The following is a 21,950-nucleotide window of genomic DNA, read 5'->3' as shown; positions in this document are numbered from 1 at the left end:
TTTGAATGTAATATGTATCCTCAAATATTATATACTGCTTCTCCCCTGCCTGCAAAACTGAACCAGCAATGGCAGCTGTTAGGTAGCCTGGTCACCCAACATGAACAAGCACCAAAATATGTTTAAATTTTACCTATGGAGTTCCTTGTTTCTTTTGCAGATTCTTGCAAAAGAACAGCTTACATATGAGAGGAGAAAAATTATCCATTTTTTTACTGTATTACTTAAAATCCTTAAACAGTTAGCCTCAAATAACCACAACCTAACACAAACACAATCCTTCTGAAATCTTTCCAAAGCTGCTGCAAACTTCCTCTATTCAAACATTAAGAACAATTTGCCTTAGAGATTTTATTCTTTTAGTTATCATTGCAGACCTACTGCCATTAACTGGTTACAGAATTTTACCTATTCTGCTTTCAGATCACAGCCATGAATCACCAAATTAATTCAAGGAAAAGGACAAACCTTCTGTGTTTTCTGCAGAAACTCAGAATACAAGAGGTTATGCTTTCACATCTGCAAAGACTGGAAGACTTGATGGACTTTTTTCCTGCTACATCCTCACCAATGCCCATGCTGGACATCAAAGCTCCAGACAGGGCTATGAGCCAGCTTGTTTCCACATGACACAGCCACTGGGATTTATTGCCAGGAGCAGGGGGCTCCTGCAGCTGCCTCACATCTGGAATGGAGCAGGTGAATCTTGCCAATACAGGACTCAGGTAGACTGAGATGCTCTGCCACAGCACAGGGTACTTGAGTGGTGCCTGCCAGAGCAGTGACTCACGGAGGAACAACACAGTGTATGTAGAAATTGAACAGGTAAGAATGCCCAAAGAGCACCATCAGTTGACTTCTTCCCATAAACAATTTATGTTTCAATGAACTAATAGATTTCCTTAGAGTAAACTGCATAAAAACCACATCTAAAAAAGAAAAAAAGATATGGTATTTTATGCAGACACTTAATTGCACATCTGCTGTACCTCTGAGAAGATGCAGCTGGGTAACCACACAGAGTATGAGCAATGCTGATGGAAGTGAGGGGGTTAATCTGCAGGGGAGTTGAGCATGGACTAACACTAACCTCTGGGTAGCCTCCAACATCATGCACGTCGATTCCAAGTAGATGTCCAAGTCCGTGTGGCATAAATACTGCACCCAGATGAACCTTCACCATGTCATCCACATTGCCTTTCAGAATGCCAATTCTAGTCAGCTCCTCCAGATGGACTCTGTCAGCCAGACGGTGCATATCAGGCCAGGCCACCCCTTGGAGAGCAGAAACAGGCAGCTCAGTTAACTATTGCTACAAGATTTTAACAACAGCTTTCAAAAACCAGATGTAACGCATGTGCCCTTTGTTTATATAAAAAGCAAAGGTGGAAAGAGCAACTACATTTTCACAAAAACCCTTTAAACAAGACAAAACTATTTTAAGATGTCTGTGAAGTACAGAAAAATATCGACAAGAGAAACAGCAGCACCTTGTAATCCAGAGCCAGATGAAAAGATGTTAGTACAATGTATCTAAGCATGCCCACACAGATGGAAATGCATCCCTGGGTCTCCTAAAAGAATGTCAGCTGTAGGCTGCAGCTTTTTAAAATGCAGAGCACAGAACATTACCATCCTTTTATTTTCAAGAATGATCATCCCCATTTAGAACATCTGACATGGACACTACTTTTCTACGTACACTGAAGATTTAAAGCCCACATCTTTCTGGCAGAGACACTCTCCAGAAATTAATGATTCCCTTGTGTTAATGGGCTGTGTAAAACACAACTCCTCTAATACATGTACTGAAACAGCATTACAAAATACTGTTGTTTGACTAGAGACAGAGTGCCAGGATACATTAGGTTGCTATTATTTTGGTATAGGATACAATTTTGTTTGACAAACTGCTGGGGAGAGGAGGGAGGAAGAAAGCAGCTCTTTTGTTAGTAACAAAGTACTGTCCTAATTAGTTCACCATGGCATTGAGTCATCATCAACAGAGCAGCAGTTGCAGAGTCAAGACAACTAGGGCTAAGGTACAGTTGAAGAATATTTTCCTTGTTCAATTTTGGCATGATTAAACACATAAGAACTGAGCAATTTTTAAGGCCAAACTCCCACCAAGTTCCGTTTGCTTTAATCCAGTTAAACATGCAGCTCTAGGGTCTTGAGAAGATAAATGTCATCTCTTAATTACATTATCACTTTTTGCTGAAAGTACTGAGGCTTCAAAGGCAGAAATAAAACCATCCTATGGGAGTGCCTGGAGAAAGCTCTCAGTTGTCTTTTGTGGCTCTGATATAAAGATCAGAATCAGACTGAGCAGCAAGTGGCTGCTCTGCCCTGTGCATCCTCTCCCAAACCCATGCACCTTTATGCTGCCATGAGCTCTGGAAACAGCTGGGTGTGCAAGCAGTGAGCAGACACCCCCTGGCCATCAGATTCCCCAGGGACCCAACCTGCACACAGCCTCCTGCCTGCCAAGCAAGGCCACAGGGCAGAGCACAGCCCCAGACAAACCCTTGGCTGCTGCTTCCTCACAAAAGCCAACAGTGCCCAAGGGTGTGATGCTCACCCACAAAGAGTGTGCAGTCTTCCTGCTCAAAATGTGATATCTTTATGGCTTCCCTACTTTAAAAAGGAGTTTAGATTTTTCATTCAATGCGAACCAATACAACTATAACCAGCTGTTCTTTGACAACTGTTCAACATATTCTGTAATTATTTCTCTTTCTGAATATTGGTTGTATTGCAATTTTCACTTCTCTAGGTTCGCCTGTGTTTCACAGCTCTCTCACATTATGCTCTACTCTAATGAATGATAAATTGAAATCACTACAATCCCTCACACCAATATTGCACATATCACACTAAAAGTATTACTGAATCACAGTTGATTTCCTGTTTATTTTATAGCTATGGAAATACAGAATTTCTATGTCTAAGTCGAGGTTCAGCTTTTGCAGTTTGCAGCTAACTCCAACTGCTCTAAAAGTGTTCAGTCTTCTTTCTGAGGACACTAGATGTTCTTTCAAGATCTTTCCCATGATTTCTTAGCTGAGTATTACTACAAGTCACCTATTTTCACCACCATAGCAGCAAAGCCACACGTAACAATATCTGACCCTGGTCAACTGCTTGAAGCCTCACCCTCTCTTGTAAAAATGAAGGTCAGAACTCCATGGCTGGAAGACAAAACACAGCCATAGCCTGGATGCTCTGGAGCAAGCTGAGCTGTCTGAGAGAAGTGGAGCTGAGGTGTCTGCTGTTTGCAGCTCAGCTTCCCTCTGCAGCTCTGCTGGCACTGCTGGTCTCGATCCACACCCACAGACTCCACTCAAAGTGACACAGTCACCTTTATCAAACTGAGGAAGAGATACAAAAGGAGATACAAATATCAAATTGATCAGAAATAAAACCACCAAAGCCACATATCCATTTGTCTGCAGAAGTTGAACACAGTGAATTAATGACACTATTGCCCTAACTGAAAAGGCTGCCATGGTTGTAAATCCTGAGTGTTTCCAGGCACTGAGCAAATCCATTAGAACTCCTTCTTCTCTCATCCCTTCTTCTTTTTCTCTCATTGTCTGAAAGTGCAAATACTTCTCCTCTCCTTCTTCCTTCTTAATTCCCTGTCTGTTTTGGTTTTTATTCATCTTATCTGCTCCATTAGAGACTGAGGACAACAAAAAGCTCTACTGTGAAATAAATAATGAGGCTGGATGGAAAATCTGCAGCTTTGGGCTCTCTCTTGGAGGTAGGGTGGTGTTTCAGACAGAGCCCAGCAAAATAACTCTGGACCACTCTTTTATCATCTAGCCAGTGCCATGAGCTTTGCTAGAGATATGAAATATGTCAGCTCCAGTTGTGTCCCTGATGCTGCTACAGCTGCAGACAGCACTGGGGCAGCTCTGGGCACAGGGAAATTAAACTTCTGCTGGAGGCCCCCTGCTAAATAATACAAATCTTGGTTTACAAATAAATAAGTATTCAAATAGTCTTAATTAAAAAGAAAGGGTTTATAGATAGATTGCACTTTCTATTTTATTGTCTGGCTTCATGCTTTATTCTGTTATGACTATGGGGTGGTGGCCACCCCCCTCCAAGACACTTAACCTACAAGCCCTGGATAAAACTCCCATATACAGACTATTACTTGAGTGCTAAGACAAAATAGGAAGATATTGAGCTGACTAGAGATAGTGAAATAAGTGGAGTGATTTTTTGGACTTCACTTAAAAAATGGTGATATCCTTGTCTTGTTTGATATGAGAGGATTCCCATCATGCTAGGAATAAACTTTAATAATAAGGTTCAAACAGATTTCTACCCATTTCTTAAACAGGTAATTTGACAAAGAAAGAGGATCTAAATGCAAATCTTCAAACATTTCCTACTGCCTTTGTAATATTAAAAACATTAATTTTGTGAAGAGAAAGCACTATTTTACAGTACTAAGGCAACTACTTAAAAGTATAGAAAAAATCCACTGAAAAAAGGAACAACCATAATTCAAGGAAGATGTCTTTGTCCATTTTATACAAAAGTATATTCACATGTATTTATTACAGAGTAAACAGAAATATATGATGCTTTAAAGTGATTTTAAAACTAAAATTGTATTAATTTTATCTGGCACTTGAAATCTTTATAATACAATGGCCTGTGCAAGCCCAGCTGTCTCTGGGACTGCCTGGCATCCCTGCACTCAGGTAAGTATACTCAAAGAGTTGAAATCCCTAAATTCTGCTAATCTCATTTTCCTTTGTAGATCCTGAACTTCAATAATTGCAAAAAGCAGAGAAAGGAGGAGAAACTGAATATCAGAGCTGATAGGTTCATCAACCTGACAACTTGATAAGAAGCCATGAGCAGAACTTTTTGGTATTCTCATATGATATGAGAATACCAAAACTCAGCAATCTGGAACTGCAGTGAGAATATGTGAGTTGCTCTGTCAAAGCCCAGAGGTGTCTCACTCTGCTCAGATGTCTGTGCACACATCTGTGTGGATAGCTTTAGCATGTTAAACCAATAACAGAGAAGAGTCTGCAGGCAGCCAGGGAACAATCTGCCCTACAGATTGCAGACTTGCAGGTGTGAAGAAGAACACTGGCTGAGCAGTGCTGAATGAACATTTTGTACAAAGAATCCTTGGTTTGTGGAGGTGCCTCAACTTTTGGATTACTGGGGGCCCAGCAGAGACCTCTGTACCTGCTGCAAGCTGACAGGAGAAGTCAAACACCTTATCAGCATTCTTGTAGGGAGAAAAAGCAGCTAAAAACCAACCAAAGCCCACAACAACAACTTCCAAGTGCCTCTGCCACTGGGTGTGTGAGTTACTTCAGTGGCTGGCTGCTCTGACACGTGGGCCAGCACTGACTCCCACCACCAATCACTCACCAGCATGTTTGACTCATGTATTATTATTTTTAAACCTTGGTGAAGTTTATCACAGTTGCAGATATGCTTTTTGTGTAAGAACTTTTATGATAGTTGCAGAAGTGCTTTTGTGTAGAAAGGTTAGTTCTGTTATTATCTTTAAGCCAATTTATAAACCAGTTATAGTCCAGAGACAGATGAGGTTTAAAAAGTCAGATTGGAGGGTCCTTGGACTTTGACAGTTGTACAAAATGAGTCTGTACTCAGGAAAATCTGCTGATGAGGTGTCTGCTCCCTTCCTAATTCTCTGCCAAATGAGACACTGGGTAATACAGGTCACTGAAGCAGGGCCTGGCTCCCCAGGGAAGCTCAGTCCCCAGGCTCATTAGGCTGGGATTTGTTACCTGCCATGCATGTGCTCAGGAGAGAGCTCAGCTCAAACCCACCTCTTCCAGCAACTTCAGATTCCTGGAGATACAGAGTGAATGAACTACACAGCAGCAACCAGACACTGGAGATGTCCAGTAATGAAATAAACCAGACTATGCATTAATTACAAAAATCTAGGCATGGTATTAGTTTTCAGACAGAATGCAAACAGTACAGTGGAGGTTTGCAGATGTGTGAGGTACCACTTAAAAATGGCAAACTTTGTGCATTAAGTTTGCCTGAAGTCTTTTTTTTAAAGGTATCCCCATAAAGCTAAATGATATCTGATACTCTTGGATATTATTGTGAAAGAAAGGAAAAAGAAAAAATTATTAATATTTTACTTCCTTGAAAATATTTCCTCTCTGATATCTGCTTGCCAAACCACACAAAATTTCGGGTTCAAGGACTCTGCAATCATAAAGATCTCTGCAATAATGTGTGACCTCTTTGATCACACCAACGGAGGGGATTTTTGTGCCCTCTTTGCCACCCCCCAAAAAGAAAGAAAAGCTTCTAGTGAAACCAGAAATCAAAAGCATTCCTATCTTTTGATGAATATACCATAAATTTTTAAACAGTAGAATTAAAAAGATGAGTTGCTATAACACATCACGCTATAAACTGTTCCTCAGCTGCTGTTAACTCACTGGTATTTTTATCCCAGTGATTATTATCTCAAGTTTTATTAGAAGCCATTTGAGAACATAAAGTAGAAACAGCATACAAAAATAATTTAGAATTACTGCATGGTATTTAGCCACTTTGGTCAGAAAGTACTCTGAAAAGGCCTAACAGGATTTTTTTGGCCACTACTTAGGGTACTTTGTGGTTGTAATGTGACAATGATTAAACCACAAATGATTTAACAGGTTTTTTTTGTTGTTGTTGTTGGGTGCGGGTTTTTTGCCAACACAGATGTCACAATCTTACTAAAAAAACTGAGTATGGCAAGGTTCTAGTAACTTCTCCCCAAATTGTGCTAAGGTTAAGTTACATTTAATTTCCAAGTGTCCACAGACAAGGGCAAAAGGCCCAATGTCCCCTGGCAGTGCCACTGAAATGCAGACAGAACACACAATCCCAGTCCAGCCAGCAACCCACTGGAACAGATTAAATCTGCCAACTGGCAGAGACCATATCAGACACAAAACAATAGGTCTTCAGAATTCAATCAGACCCAGTTTAAAAAACAAACCAAAACATAATTTAAATACTAAAAACCAATTATCTTTTCCCTCTTCACTTGGGTGCTAGAGAAACAATTGTCTTATTTGTGATTTTCATGCTTTCTTTTTGGCCCACTCCATGAAACACTCAGTAGTTGCTCTGCTTTTGAACTTGGTGTCTTGCAGCACCAGGTAAGACAACTCTGCCAAGGGGTAAACCCCCAAAAGCTGGACTCTGGCACTGCCAGTGTTTGGGCAGCAGTGAAGCTGCTCAAAGCTGTGTGGATGACCACGTGGCTCATGGGGTGAGCATTATTTGGCTCATGGATGCCCAATACAGGGAAGCAATTTTTGACTGTACTTTACAGCTGTGCCATGTGAGGAGAAGAGCCTGTTAACTCTCCCAGCCCAAAAGGGAACTGGACAGAATTTGCTGCTGTGTCACACCTGCAAATCCCTTCAGTTCTGACTGCAGGGATTGCCAGACCAGCCCCTGCCCTGTGCCTGGAGCCCCAGTGGCACAGCTCCACACCAGGATGGTATTGCTGGGCAATAAACCCATCCCTTTATTCCCCTGAAAGGTGCACCTGCCTTACAGGCATGGGAGTTACTGGAGGGAAACACAGATTGATCCTCATCACCTCTGAAATTTGGACTTCTTCAAAAGGCTGAACAGCACTGTGCTACCCAGCTGTACTGTGACATTCCTTTTGCATCACTGTGATGGAGGTTTTCAGCAGTAAATCCATCCTCCCAATCACAAACCCTGCACAAAGTGAGCTGTCAGGCATCAGAAGCAACATGAGGATAACATTCTGCCATGCAGAAACATGAGGAAAAGCAATATGAATAGATGCAGGTGTGGAGCAAGAGGAGGGATTTTTTGCATGTCTGGATGCAGCACTGGGATTGAGCAGTGCTGGCAGACACTATTTTACAGCATGCTCCTTCCAAAATAGGTCTATGTCAAAGAGGAAAAAAGGAAAAGGATTGACAGAATGAAGGAAGTGTTGGAGGGAGTGATTGCAGTGTGGAAACTTATCAATCTCTGAAGCTCAGAAAAGACCCTGTTTAGATAAGACTCAGGGCTAACAGCACAATTGATGTCTGGCAGGTTTGCACTCTGACAGCTACAGCTGATGCAGTGTCAAGACTGAAGGACTTGTGAACTTTGCACTTCATCTCAAACTACAGCAAATATCAAGCACAATTCCTGAATACTGAGCTGTGAGCACATCAGTGCAGGTACCAAAAATCAGACAAGGTACAGGCAGCTCATTCCCCAATGTCACTACTAAAACCAGAACTGCACAATGTTACGATAACAGCATGTTACAATTAGGAAAAGAGGATTTAAAAAAGAAAGGTCTTAAACCAAACCCCATTCAGTATAGAAAGGCAAAAAAACCTGCAGCCAATTTAGGCTGAGTCTGTAGAGATATCTAAATGTATTTGCTTGTGCAAGCCACACCTGTGAAGAATCCCCAAAAGTAGTGAAAAAATCCACCCCTGAGCCATGGCAGCTCCTGCAGACTCTGCTCAGGCACCTTGAGATGAGAGGGATTTCAGGGCAGGAACAGTTTAAAGTGCCTGGTTTTGTACCCTTGGGGGTAACTCAGCATTATTTCAGCCTCTGACTGCTGCAGAGGTCCTGTCCATCACAGCAGGAGGAGCAGCTCCCAGGTTTGCAGTCAGAGCCCCCACACTCCAACAGACTGCTGCTTTCACAGAGGGTCTGCAGCACCTGCTGAAGCTGCAGAAAACTGCCTTTTCTTTCACCTCTTGCCACGGGTCACTGCTGTACTGAACAGGTGACCAACAATGAGAGCTCCAGTAATCAACCATACCACTTTTAATTAATATCTTGAAAGAATAAAGAAGTTCAATTTGATTGACAGCATTGTCTATGCATGCTTTAGTGCCTTCTGCTTTTATTCCCTAAGTAGCAGCAATGCCTCAACCATTTACACTGCAAAAACCAGAATCAACACACCACAGAAAGCTGTTCTACCTTTGCTGGGTCCCTCTCAGGGAGGCACTATTCAACTTTTGTTGAATTTTTTGTTTGTTTATCAATTGATGAACATTAATGCCAGCAAAAGAGAGTACAGTCCACTCCATTCAATAGAGAAGAGAGAGCAGATTACAAATGGCTTTTAAAAACATATATTGACAAGATTTAATTCAAATCTGTCTTTCAACACAGTAATACATTCTGAACTACAAGGAGGGAAAAATAATACTGTGGTGCCATTCAGCAAGATTTGTGAATATCAAATATTGGTTACAATAAGCCCTAAAAGCATTTGTTCTTCAGAGGAACTAGAATAAAATCTTCAACTTTTGTCATTAATTTTTTATTCCTGAGAAGAATTGTTTTGCTGCAGATATTACAGCAGATTAATAAAGATCAGCAGTGCTTTGAGTAAAATATGACAATTTGAATGGGAATAATTCATATTGGCATCTTGAAATTATACAAACTGTAAAACAGATTGTGCTCTCATACACTTCCCTGTTGTGCTATTGTCAAAAATTCCAGTTTACAGTCCAGTTTCTTTTTACAAAGTCACCAAAGTCAGCTACTGTTTTTATACAGCACAACAGAGAAGCATGACCACATGCTGTTCCACTAAGTACAGCTCTGGATACACATCATAAAAAATACTTCCATGCAAAAAACTCCCATTGCAGGTGAATGAGAACTTTCTACCTGGGAGGATAAATATTGGTAACAGTTACAGTTATTTTCTTTAGGTATAACAGATTTCAGTCCTAGTTGGATACAGTGACAATTACTCTAAAGCAATATTAGAAACCAAAAATCAATCTGAATTGTAAAGAAGTTATGGAACTGTTGTGGACAAAAAGAAGCAGTAATCTGTGAAGCTGCAAATTTTGAATTTGCATATGTTGCCAAGTACAACTCTGCTCAGCTTAATAACAGAAACACCTGCTGGTAATGTGATCTGCTATGCCAAATATATACCCTAGCTATTAGTTTTCATTAAATTGTTTTTATTAAACAGTTCTTTAATTGAGTTATTTTAATCTTTGCTCTTGGTACTATTCTACCTGAGCTGGATTCTCCACTCTTCTTTCTTTGTTAGAGGCATTTTACTAGAAAAAAGAACAGGGAATCATAGTGCTGTTTTGAATTCAAATCACAGCATTTTTTGTTGTTTAAATAGGTTATTTATGAAACTAGCAGTGGTTCACTAAACTGACCTCTTGACAGTCTCCCTGAAAGAACTGTGCCTCAGTATTTAGGTACCAAAGGAGGAGCCACCACCCAAGATCTACATCCTGCTGTACTAAAATAGAGACCACTCACCCTGCAGAGTCCCTGGGCTCACCCCTCTACCCCCATCAGCTTTACTACTTCAATCCTTTAGCATCAGGAAAACAGGGAGGAGGCAAAACACTGGAAAATAAAGTGGCCCCTTTGTTTTGTCCTTCTAATTCACAACATTCCTTGGAAGGCTGTACATGGGAAAGCCAGCTAAGACAACCCCTTCATTGCAAAGCAGTGAGGAAGTCACAACAATAAAAAAACCCTGAAGAAATCAGGAGAAATGCACAAAAAGTGGTCAGAGTTTCACAGAGCAGCTCAACTCATGCAGTTACAGCTGCCCACAGGACAAAGACCACGTGGGATTAACTCTGTTCTGCATCCTGCACCTACAAACACACGTCCTCTTGCAGCAAGGGGACACCAGGAGTGGCTGGCACTCAAACTGCAGCAGGACACAGCAGTCCCCCACAGGAACACACTGCCTGCCTCCCAGGCTGCCTGTGGAGGTGGCTCATGGCAGACCTGTGATGTTCCACCCTAGAGAAGTCCCAAGGACTGTTCCTCCTGGTCTTCAAAGGAAGTCCTCAGAGTCAGACCTACAGAAGGGCCCCTGAATCATTCTGTTTCTCAAATTGTTCATTCTGAAATTGTCTGAACACGACAAAGAAATGACAGAGTGGGAGGGTAGCTCCTAACATTAGAGAAACACCTTCAAACACCCATTCTCAACTGCAAAATGCAAGACTTGACCCAGTGAGGCAAAGACAGAGGAGGGACCAGCAGCTACAGAGAACTTTCTGAACTCTGCTGGCCTGTGCTCACTGGCTGTTCCAGCCTGCTCCCCTTGGCCTCTCCATCTCAAAACACCTGAGTCTTTTGGGAACTACTTACTTGGCATTTATTTAGCATCTACAGCAAAAGGGTACCCATTTCTTGTAGGCTCTGAGGATCAGCTGGTATCTACATGATTAACAAAAGGATCTTTTATTTGCTTGGTATGTAGGTCTACTTCTTTGCCTGAAATGTTTTTGACTGCACTTGAAGTGTACTTGATTGCACTTGCTTGGTCAAAGATTATATGGCAATCCTGGCACCAACATAATCTGCAAAGTCTGATCTTTGACCCTGGGAGACAGGATTTAAGAGCTTAAAGAACCCATGTCTTTAAGTGAAACTGGATTTCTGGGAGAGCCATACACAAGGAACCTTCCAGCCCTAACATGGAGAAACCTCCATCTGGTGTTATCAGAGATGTTAGTGCTGGGGGCAGAGATTTTCTTCAAAACCTTCCTCAAATGCATTTATTGGAAAAGCAAAGCCTGAAAGCCAGAGGCAAGGCAATACTCACTGTCTTGGATAGTAAAATGCAGAACTTGGGGATATGCATATAAGATGAGCTCCAACTTGAAAAATGCAGAGATAGAAATCCTATAGGGAAACCCTGTGGTAATGTCAGTATCCCAAGGAGGAATTCATGCTGCACATAAAGCGATGTGATGAACAACAACTTCTGTGCATATTTGGAACTAATTTTTATTTTTTGTTTTATTGAAACAAACAAACATCAATCAGCAAATATTCCCAGCTGCATAGCTAATGTCTGAATGCAATTTTGATTCAATGGGGACTCTGTATACACAAGCTTTTCAAATCATAAAAATGTAGAGATAGGGACTTGAGTGGCTGCCAACCTTGCCTTACTCAACTGTTCCTTGGGAGCAGTTTGCTAGACAAGGAGATCTTTTTTGAAACTGGAATTTAGGACAATGGACCTTACAGAGAGAGGTATTTAAATTCCTTCTTCCTTGCACCCCAAATATTAATGTATTTAACTTTAAAGATTAAAAAAAAAGATTTTTTTAAACATAGATTTTGCAGTAGTACCAGGCATGCTAAGCACAACCAGCTCTCTTCCTTCCCCTTCTCCTGTGATTTTCCATTAGTCTACAAAAAAGACAGAGAGTAATGCTTGGAGGTCCCAGGATGCAATTGCAAAAGGATGAAGATGGAAAGTATGTGATTGCTCCAATATTTAGCTCATTAATCTTAAAGACTCTGTTTATGCTCTAGTGCATTAATGCAAAATAGTTCTAATTGCAAAGCTGAGATAGGCATACTTCCTTTTTAGTTCTTCTCAACACAGCAGCCACTTGTTATATTTCAGAAACTTCAATGCTTCTATAAACAGAAACTGGATATGTAGCAACTATACTGTCCTCATCAACTAGGAATTAAATGTACAGAACTGAAATTATTAATATTCTTTAAATGCTTAAGATAATAACCCGACCAACAAATAGCAGAAATCACTTCAGAGGCTGCCCATGGTATAAATACAGAGTAATTTGCTGAAGAATAAAAGAGAAGCCCCTGCACAGAGACTGCCCCAACACCACAGGACCCTCTGTGTCCCAGGCAGTAACACATTGGTCCAAGAGCAGGGTGGTGCCCAGGGCTGGGCTAGCAATGGTCACACCTCACAGAGCCATCCAGCCCTGCCCTGCTGTGGGCTGGCAGCACCCCCTGCCCTGGGCACAGCCACAGCTGAGAGCACAGGCACTGCTCCTCAGCAGCATCTCCCTGGCCTCTACCACTGGCATTTCCATGGGCATGTGTCATGGTTTCAGCATAGCATGGAGTGGTTCAGGTTAGGAGGGATACCAGGAGGGTACCAAGCCCTGGCTCAGCGGAGGGTTAACTTGAAAGTTAGATCATGTTTCTTCAACAAATTGTTTTCTTAAGTTTCAGAGAGAGACTTACAGCAAAACAAATTATTTCACACTTTTTTTTCCCAACAGACTGATATTAATTCCAAAGAGCAAACAATAGTGGTCTCCCAGGTGAAACCAGTGGTAAATGATGGATAACAAAGCTAACATATGGATATTGGATCTAACTTATGCAACTAGGGTAAAGAATGGAGTGAGACAGATTTGGGAGCCATGCACATTTGCCCTTTCTAACCCTTCAGACCTCTCCACTATGAACAACATGCCCAACGTGCTCTCAAAAGAGTCTAATCTACTCTGCAGTTCAGGTTTACAACTGCTGCCATGAGAGGTGCTCCAGACACCAGAGCTGAGACCTCCCACCCTGCCCTTCACCACTGCCCTCAGCAGCCTCATGCCTACTGAGGGTGTGCTACACAATACTATTTTTCCACCAGAGTTTGCTTTTTTAAGCCTGGGCAATTATGGGGGTGGGGGAGAGCTCCACTAAAAGCAGTAATTTTATGGTTATAGCATCAAGGACTCCAGAGTTGAGCAATATCCACTGACAGTGTCTGTGTGAGCTCTGCTTGGCCCCTTGGTGCTGATGTGTTACGGTTCAGTCCTTCACTCACATGAACATCTACTCCTTTACACAGGATTTCAAATCACCTAGGCCTTTCTGAGGCTGCTGCCTATTCCAGCCCTGAAGTAAAATCTGTAAAAATGTAAAAAAAAAATTCAGTGACACTTGCCAGAGGAGGAGACCCAGGGCTACGTTTTGCACTGAAGGCAGCTGGCTAAAGGACAGAAGACCTCATGCAAGCAAAACTGCAACATCCATTCATGTGTTACTGCAGCCATGGAGGAGAGCCTCAGCAGTACCAGTGGAAAAGCTTCCACCAGACCATGCAGAGCTTCCCACCAACCACAAGATGCAAATCCACAGGAAGCTCCAAGTTAATTTACTTCTAGGGGTACCCAGTTTCCAGAAGACTCCAACTACCAAGGCAAGCACAGCTCCTGATAAACCACTGAAGATTTCTCTTCATTATATAACTCCTCTTCCATCTGTAACAAAAGCTGAAAACAAGCAAGAAAAAACCCAAGAGACTTCACAAGAAGGCAAGCATGGCAAATGCACCTAGAAGTTGCCTCTGGTAATCAGCAACCTTTCTTGCACCAGACTCAGGTTCCCAGGAGGATGCTAAGCAACTTGCTTCAAACACAGGGAGTTTTTAAAATTTATTTTACATCTTTTTTCAGTAATCATTTTCTTTCATTTTACCAGAGTTTGGCTTGACAATCTGGAGTGTAATTTGCAGAAAGGCTGGGCTCTCAGCAGCTGTAACAGAGGTCAAAACAGCTGTGGTTTGAGCAAGAGCAATGTTCAACTCTCTTAAAAAAGATCTTGAGTCTGAAGAATTTCCATCTTGGAATCCCAAATGAGTCAATACCTTTCACATTAACTTCTCTAGCCTGCTGGCTCCTGCCTGCAGAAGGGGGACTGCTGCACACTTGCACATCATTAAGATGCAGTGCAAGCAAACTTCCTTGCCTGCCCAGCACTGTGTACTGTTATGATGAGCACTCTGAGAAAAAACTGGTGAAGATGATGATAATTTTGGATTCAGAGCAGGTTTTGAACAGTAGGCCATAAACAGCTCCAGGCCATGCACAGAACAAAAGGTTAAACTAAATTACTGAATAGCTGCTCATTAGCTCAGCTCTTACTGTTACATGCATTGTGTGAAGACAGCAGAGTGAGAAACAATGAATGTATCTACAGAAACATTTAATTCCAATCATCCTTGGAGGTGAAATCTCTTGGTTGTCCCCACTTACTGTGTTTTTGTGTACACAGTGGAATGCTGAAGTGCTTGAATTCAATTCGTTTCAGATGAAAGTACACTGGGAGATGAGCTCCAGGACTGCATTCAATGTGCCTCAACCTTTGGCAAATCCAATGAGATTAAAAAAGAATGCAGAAGTGAGACAAATTAGGACACTAACTTCTGGAATATTCTGAGACATGTGGCTTTACAATTTCACTCTTTTTAAACTATTCTTTCTATGTAGCATATATCTGTAAAGCAGATATATATCTGAAAATTGATATATATCTGAAAATATAATATGAAAATTGTTTCTCAAATCACTGTTCTGAGAAAGAAACAGATGATGCCTCAGCCACTGAAGGAAACGAAAGTGTCAATTTTCTGCACATCTGCCCCTGTATTTTAGTTCTGTGGAAGAGGAAATTTAATGCAGATGGACTTGACACAATTAAGAATATCCCCTAAGCACAAATGCAACATTCCTCTCTGGCATCTTGGATCATAGGCCTGACTTTGTAGGAAAGAAAATCAGCCCCCTGCCACACAAGCACACTTTTTTGACTTTCTCTTCAGTGACAAGCATCACTGTCTTCATCAGTGCTCCACGTTCAGTGGTTTCAAATCTGCTGATTATGCCAGACTGAGTAAGTCTTCCTCCCCTTTTATTTTAAACAGATTTTGTTTGTGGCAGAAGTTGTGACAACTGCACTGAACTTGGGCTGTACTCCTACAGAGTGCTTCTTAACTTTCAGAATATATTATTTGCCTTGCAGAAGGAATTCTGTTCTTGGAGTTGTAAGGTAAGGAGACCCACATATATGATCAGAGCTGTTTGTACACTGGGTTCATGCACAGAATGTAGCAGATGAATGCTTCTCTATAATGAAGTACAATGTTTTGGAGTATTTTTAAAATTACAACACCTGTTTGTATATAGAAATATGCACAGAATGTATTAGGAGGTCTATTATCTCTCAGAAAATACCTGCACTCAAAAGTTAATTAGGATCACATGAGAGCCAAACTGTAAAAAGAAATGCAAATCTCTGAATTAAACACACCTGTCCAGAATGTTTAAGGTTGCTAGCAAGCTGTGTCCTTCCATAAACACAGTTATGTAACCCAGTATTTGGTCAGTGACTCTCCCTGAAGTACTCACTCCCTGTCTAGCACTCAGAAAGACCCCAGGAATCACAAACATCCTGATGACAACTGCAGTTAAGGAGACAAACAGCTTTTCCTGCAGCTGCTGACTGTGCTGTGCCCACTCCCACCCAGCCTGCTCCAGGAATGCTCCTGCCACCTGACCAGTCACTTGGCTGGCTTGGACCTTCAGGAACCCTGGGAAATGAAGACTAGCAAAAATAATAGCAAAGTTAACACAGGCTCCATAATCCAGAAAATCTCACTAAAACTTGATGGCTCTGGATTTTAAATTTAGTGCCTCCAACCCTGCAAGCTCTTTTGCCTCTACTATTGGAGACACAAAGTATTACAGGGAGAAGAGATTTGTGAGTTCACAGCATCATTTCTTGCTCCCCTCTGTGACTGTACCTGGCTTCCCCAGGGGCAGATCCCAGTGCTTTAGCCAAGGAGCTCCCAAATGAGGTTGTTTAAGGAGGCTGCAGCCTTTCTCCCTGCAAGGTGTCCCTCTGGACAGCAGTGACAATGGCAGCAGCCCCCTGAGGGGCTCTGGGCTTTCTCAGCAGCCTGACAAGTCTATGACACTAACCATGCTGTAAAGGTCAGCATTTCCCTTTCTTCTTTATCAGAATCCTGGTCTTCCAGAAGATCTTAAAAAGGACCCAAAGAGCAGACTTCTCAGATAACTTTTTGCATGTTACCAGACTCTTAACTGGATCTGTAATTCAAGAGTCCAGGTTGCATTTCACTGCACTCTGAAGTACAAAAGGAATGAAACCAATGAACCAGTCCACAGCCCATTTTCTGTAGATACAAAATTCAGCATTGCTAGTCTCATGAAGAGTGTAAATGCATTTGCACTGTTCTTCCAAACAGGCAGGACAACAGTAAGAACAGAAAGTTCAGTCCCTTTTTCTGCCAGAGATTAAGAATGATTTTTCTGTCTGTGGATCTCAAGCTCCCAAAGCTAGTAAAAGACCCTTGCAAAGACTTCCCAGAAATACTCAATGTAGTATGTCCTTACTTTCTGACACTGTAAATAAAGTGTTCAGCAAACTGAAAAATGCTCTACACCACCCTGAGCCCAACATCATATTAACTCTCAAATTCTGAAGACAGTTTGCAACTTATTAGCATAAAATACTGCTAAAAATGTTACAGAGAATTAAAGGTGACACGAAACGCAACACGAACTGTGAAGAGGAACAGGGATGAGTCTTGAGGGGAGGAACAGCAGATGATGAAGAATGCATATTGTTATTAAAATAGCAAAATATCTAGTCTCATTTTGCAGATAAACATCAACTGTTATTTCTCCTGATGCCTTGAGAGGCTACCTAGAAGAGAGGCTAGACAGAGTTAAAGGAATAAATAGGGATTTATTAAAAAGGCTTTCAGAGGACACACCTGGGGCAGTACAAGAGCCTGGCCAAGGCTACACCCAAGATGGACAATGGATCACACATTTTCACACTTTTATAAGTTTTGGTCCATTTCCATATTGGGGTTAATTGTCAATAACAGCTTCAGGTTTTGAAGTCCCATCCTCACAGACTGCTCTCCTCAATTCACTGTTGGTTACAATTTTAGACCTGAAGCTGCACTGGTGTCCTCAGTTCTCAGGCTGGGAAAGGATTGTTTGGTCTGACTGAACTGTGAGGAGAACCTGCTAACACTCTATATGGAGTTCAGAGTTCTGCACTAATGCAGAATCTGGAAAATATGAAAGCTAAAACTCAAGGCATCACTCCCTTTCAAACTGCTCAAATCAACAGAGCTGCTGCCAGCCTGTGTAACAGGAAAATTGCTTCTGTTCCAACAGGCAATCCAGAAAGCTCAGGCACTCAGGGCCTGATGACTGAAGACTAATAGAGCACATTTAAAGGATAAGTGTGCTTTGTGCATGGAGTACATTCTTCCTGAAGATGTTCCATTAGTAATACTGAGAAATGCTCAAGTACCTTCACCAGTGACAAAATCACAGCAGCAGCTAGCTCTAAGACATTTATTTGCTGGCCTGAAAGCAGAATGGGAGAAAAATAAGGTTTTCATTAAGCCAGACAGTTGTTTCAAATGAAAATGTGTATTTGTTGAATCAGTCTGCCTGCAATTTAAAGGCATACAGTGAAGTACCCAATAGCCAGTGCTTTTGAAAACTTTTTAAGGCTAATTATCCTTCTCAAAGATGCACACTCCATCCCTTTTTCAACAGAAGCTTTCTATTGTGCCTACACATAAAATGCAGAAGATACTTGAAACAAACTGAAGCACAACATGTGCTCACACGAACTCTGACTTCAGCATTTGTCAGAAGCTCCCTGAAAAGATGGCTGGCTGTGGAAAGACACATCTGAGCAACAACTGTCATCATTGCTAGTCTCATGAAGAGTGTAAATGCATCTGCACCGTTCTTCCAAACAGGCAAGACAACAATAAGAACAGAAAGTAGATGAAGGGAATTAAAAATAAATAAATATTAAAGTATGTTAATATTAATTGTGTTAATAATTGTTTCTATGTTATGTCTTTAAAAGTGTATTGAAAATGTTGAGTATCCTACCACCATATATTAGAAGCTGCTTAACCATGGAAATTAATTTGACCATCTTGTTCCCTTCCAACACTTCCTAAAATGCAAACATAATTGATTTGACAGCCTGAATGCTGCAACCAAAGCTCTCAACTGCTGGCAGATCTTTTACCTGGCTTGATTGCTGCCATGACAGCCCTTGAGGCCTTCAGCACTGCCTCATAGACAGCCCTCTGGTCAGCTGTGAACTTGCCATTGGCAGGGAAGGTGCAGGTGATGTCAGAGCTATAGCAGTAATATTCTCCTCCCATATCAAACAGGCTGAAAAGGAAACACAGGGGAAAGAAAAATTTAGTTCCAAAGCAATAGTAGAACACAGTGGATCTTTGTCTTGCTCTGCACATAAAAGCATCTACATTTTGGTGGGTCACCAGTAAAATCACTGCTTGAACCCTGTTCTAAGTAAAACAGGGTGACAGTCCCTTGGAATCTCCTGGCAGAAGGGCATGTGCATTCCCTATGGCTTAAATGGACACCCTCATGGGCTGTGCTGGTTAGGATGGGAATGCTCAGAGAACACAGAAAGGAAGATAAAAAGAATCCACTTTAAGCTCCTCAGTTCCAGTTTCTAGGAATTCTTCTCAGAAGAAAAAACATGTTCTTTTTTCTTTCCTGAAAAATGCTAGCACCACATCCAGCATCCAGCATCCAAAACAGAATCCCACTTAACAAAGAAATGTTAATGGAATAGGGACTATGGAAAGAGCCAACCATAAAAGTACACACAGTACAGCTTTCTGCATCAGAGGCAGAAGAAAGAAATTATGAAGTGCTTTCTTTTATGGGGGAAAAAAAACTGGCTTCCCCCTTGAGAAGTATATTCATTCTATACATGAATAAATGACTCACCACTGATTGCTCAGCTACCAGAAATCAAGCTAGAAGAACAGCAAGTGGGACTCAACACCCTTGTGAGGACCATGTCAGACATTTGCAGTACCATGCTTCTCCAGCCTGCTTGATAAGGCATTGCACTGCCTTCAGCAGGATCAGAAATCAGTAAATAACCAAATAATCTTTTGGACCAGACAACACTTGAGCAAATAACCCCCTTGGTTCATCATGTGTTGATTGCAGGAAGGCACATTTTACATACAAGATTTTGATCTTGACACAGTGTTTGTGTGACCTCCTGATTTCTGTGGTAATGAGTCAGAGTTGAAACCTGTGAATTTAAGTCTTCTCCCAACCACCTCAAACAACTATGAGAGGCTAATCACCATAAGAAATATGATTTTCCTTCACTGTGCTTGAAAACCTTGGAGTTTTCCTCCTCTTGCTGCTTTTTCACAGCAGGGTCAGTCAGACAGCACCAGCAGAAGGCAGGGCACTCCAATGGGGCAGGCACCCTCTCTGCCTCTGAGTCCTAATTACAGCAGCAATTAGGAAAACTCTGCAGAGTGGCTCTGTCCCCAAGCAGCATGTGTGACTAGGTAAGGATAAATACAAGCTACCACAAAAATTGCTATCACACTCTGCTGTAGCTCATCACCATTTCCAAACAACTCTACTGAAAGCAATGGGCAGTGAAAAAACAAAGCAATCATGATAAAACTGAAGAATATTTCAGCAGGGCTAGGACTCTTCTTGTTGCATTGGACACACAAGACACATGAAGATTTACTCTGAGAACTTTTAAAATCCACTCTACAATTTCCTCCATGAGCAAATCTCTGCCCTGAGTGACTCTCTGCCCTGCCTAGAGTCTTTGCCAGCCTCCCAGACTGGGCAAGGTTCAGCTGCAGAGACTTGCAGGACTGGAACATCAGGAACTGCCCCCGTGGCTGCAGCTGCAGAGCTGCATGAGGCTGAAAGCTGCAGGAGCAGCTCCTCAGGAGAATGCTGCAGAGAGAACTGCAAAGCTGCCTGTGTTACACACCACATCACTCACCTACATACAGAATATGGAATGTTACACCAGAGAGCTGCTAGTTGAAAAAAGATACAAAACAGGCAGCAAATGTCAGGGTGAAAAAACCACGACTGGACATCAGCACAGAAACTGTAAACCAGCCTGGCCAAACCTCAAAATCAGAAGTGCCATCAACACTGCCTAAGTTTTGATTTTATGGTTAGACTCGCTTCTCAAATTATTAAAGATGCAGCTAATAAAAAATCTACAGATACAGAAAAGTAGTTGCAGCAACTGAGAATCATGGAAGAAGCTGCTACATGCTGTAATGTACCAACAAGAAACAGATCACTTCTAAACCTTTGAACCCACCCCAGACTGACCCTTTCCAAGTCACAAATCAAGCTTCAAGATGCTCTGTGGGCTCTGCAGCAGTTCTGTGGCCCAACTGTTGCACTTACCAGTGCAAATGCCAATTCAGCAGGGTGACACTAAAGCTGTGACTAACAACTTGAGAACTCCCTGAACATGTCTACTGGAAGTTGCTATGCTTTGTATCTTTTATTATATATTTTACCCTGCAAAGTAGTTATTCTGAACTTACCAGAGGCAGAATTTTACCTATGTCTTTAACCTTACAATTATCAGCATTTTCTCAACCCCTTTCATCACTCAGTGGCTGTTAAAATAATTTTTGAGTTACAGAAGAACTGAGCAATGGAAAAAAAAAAATATCACAAAGCTGATGGTAGACCAAAACAAGGCTCACAAGCTAGGAAGCACCATTTGTTCAGGTCTCTTGGCTTGCAGACAAGAGGAGACATGAGGGAAGATGATCTCTCAAATTCCACCACGGACCATCCAGCCTGTATGCTTCAGTGAGAAAGCATCCAAACCAAATGGGACATCTGGGAGAAATTTTGGCTCTTATCAGGAATTCTCTTCCATTTAACTTCAGTTGGGAACATATGCATTAGCTAAAATGTTGCCCAAGACATGGAAATAGCCAAAATATTGCAGTTATACTGAGAAAATAATGGGAGCCTGAGAAGATCCCAGGTTCATATATTTGCTTGCCAGGCAAAATTAATGGTGAAGCACATTTATATCAAATAAAATGTATGACAGCTACTATCTTGTCCTGTTGACTAACCAGAAAAAAAAATTCTAAAAGAAGGCTCCTTATAAAAAACACATTTATTTTACCCTGAAATTAGATGGTAAATTGCTAGTGAAAAAGATACTACTAGTGCATTCTAGTGGGTTCTCAACTGCATGTACAAAATTACCTGTCTGATAGTGTAGTCTTAAAAGGGTCACACACAGAAACAACTACTTAATGTTGTTTGGACTGTTATCAAATGTAGCAGCAATATAAACAAATTAAATGCAGAAATGGAAACAGGCCTGCAGGCATCTTGATCTATAGCTTACCTCTTAGTTTAAAAACAGAACAACATATGCAATAATATCATAAACATTCACCAAACCCATCACATTTCCCTTTTAGATGAATTAAGTGCTACACATCCAGC

At 41.5% G+C, this 21,950-nt stretch overlaps 1 protein-coding gene across 4 annotated transcripts in view; it reads right to left on the bottom strand.

Annotated features, from left to right (window-relative positions):
• PEPD (peptidase D) overlaps window positions 1-21,950 on the bottom strand; it is a 146,246-nt gene that overhangs the window by 21,460 nt on the left and 102,836 nt on the right. For all 4 annotated transcript variants that reach the window (XM_059857803.1, XM_059857806.1, XM_059857804.1 and 1 more), the window contains exons 12-13: window positions 18,676-18,824; window positions 1,091-1,275 (exon numbers count right to left, since the gene is read on the bottom strand). In XM_059857803.1, coding sequence (XP_059713786.1) covers window positions 1,091-1,275; window positions 18,676-18,824 — 334 coding nt within the window. The remainder of the gene's footprint in view (window positions 1-1,090; window positions 1,276-18,675; window positions 18,825-21,950) is intronic.

The sequence above is a fragment of the Haemorhous mexicanus genome, chromosome 12, assembly GCF_027477595.1.
Source record: "Haemorhous mexicanus isolate bHaeMex1 chromosome 12, bHaeMex1.pri, whole genome shotgun sequence".
Classification (NCBI taxonomy): domain Eukaryota; kingdom Metazoa; phylum Chordata; class Aves; order Passeriformes; family Fringillidae; genus Haemorhous; species Haemorhous mexicanus.
This window is presented reverse-complemented; position numbering and strand designations above follow the sequence as displayed.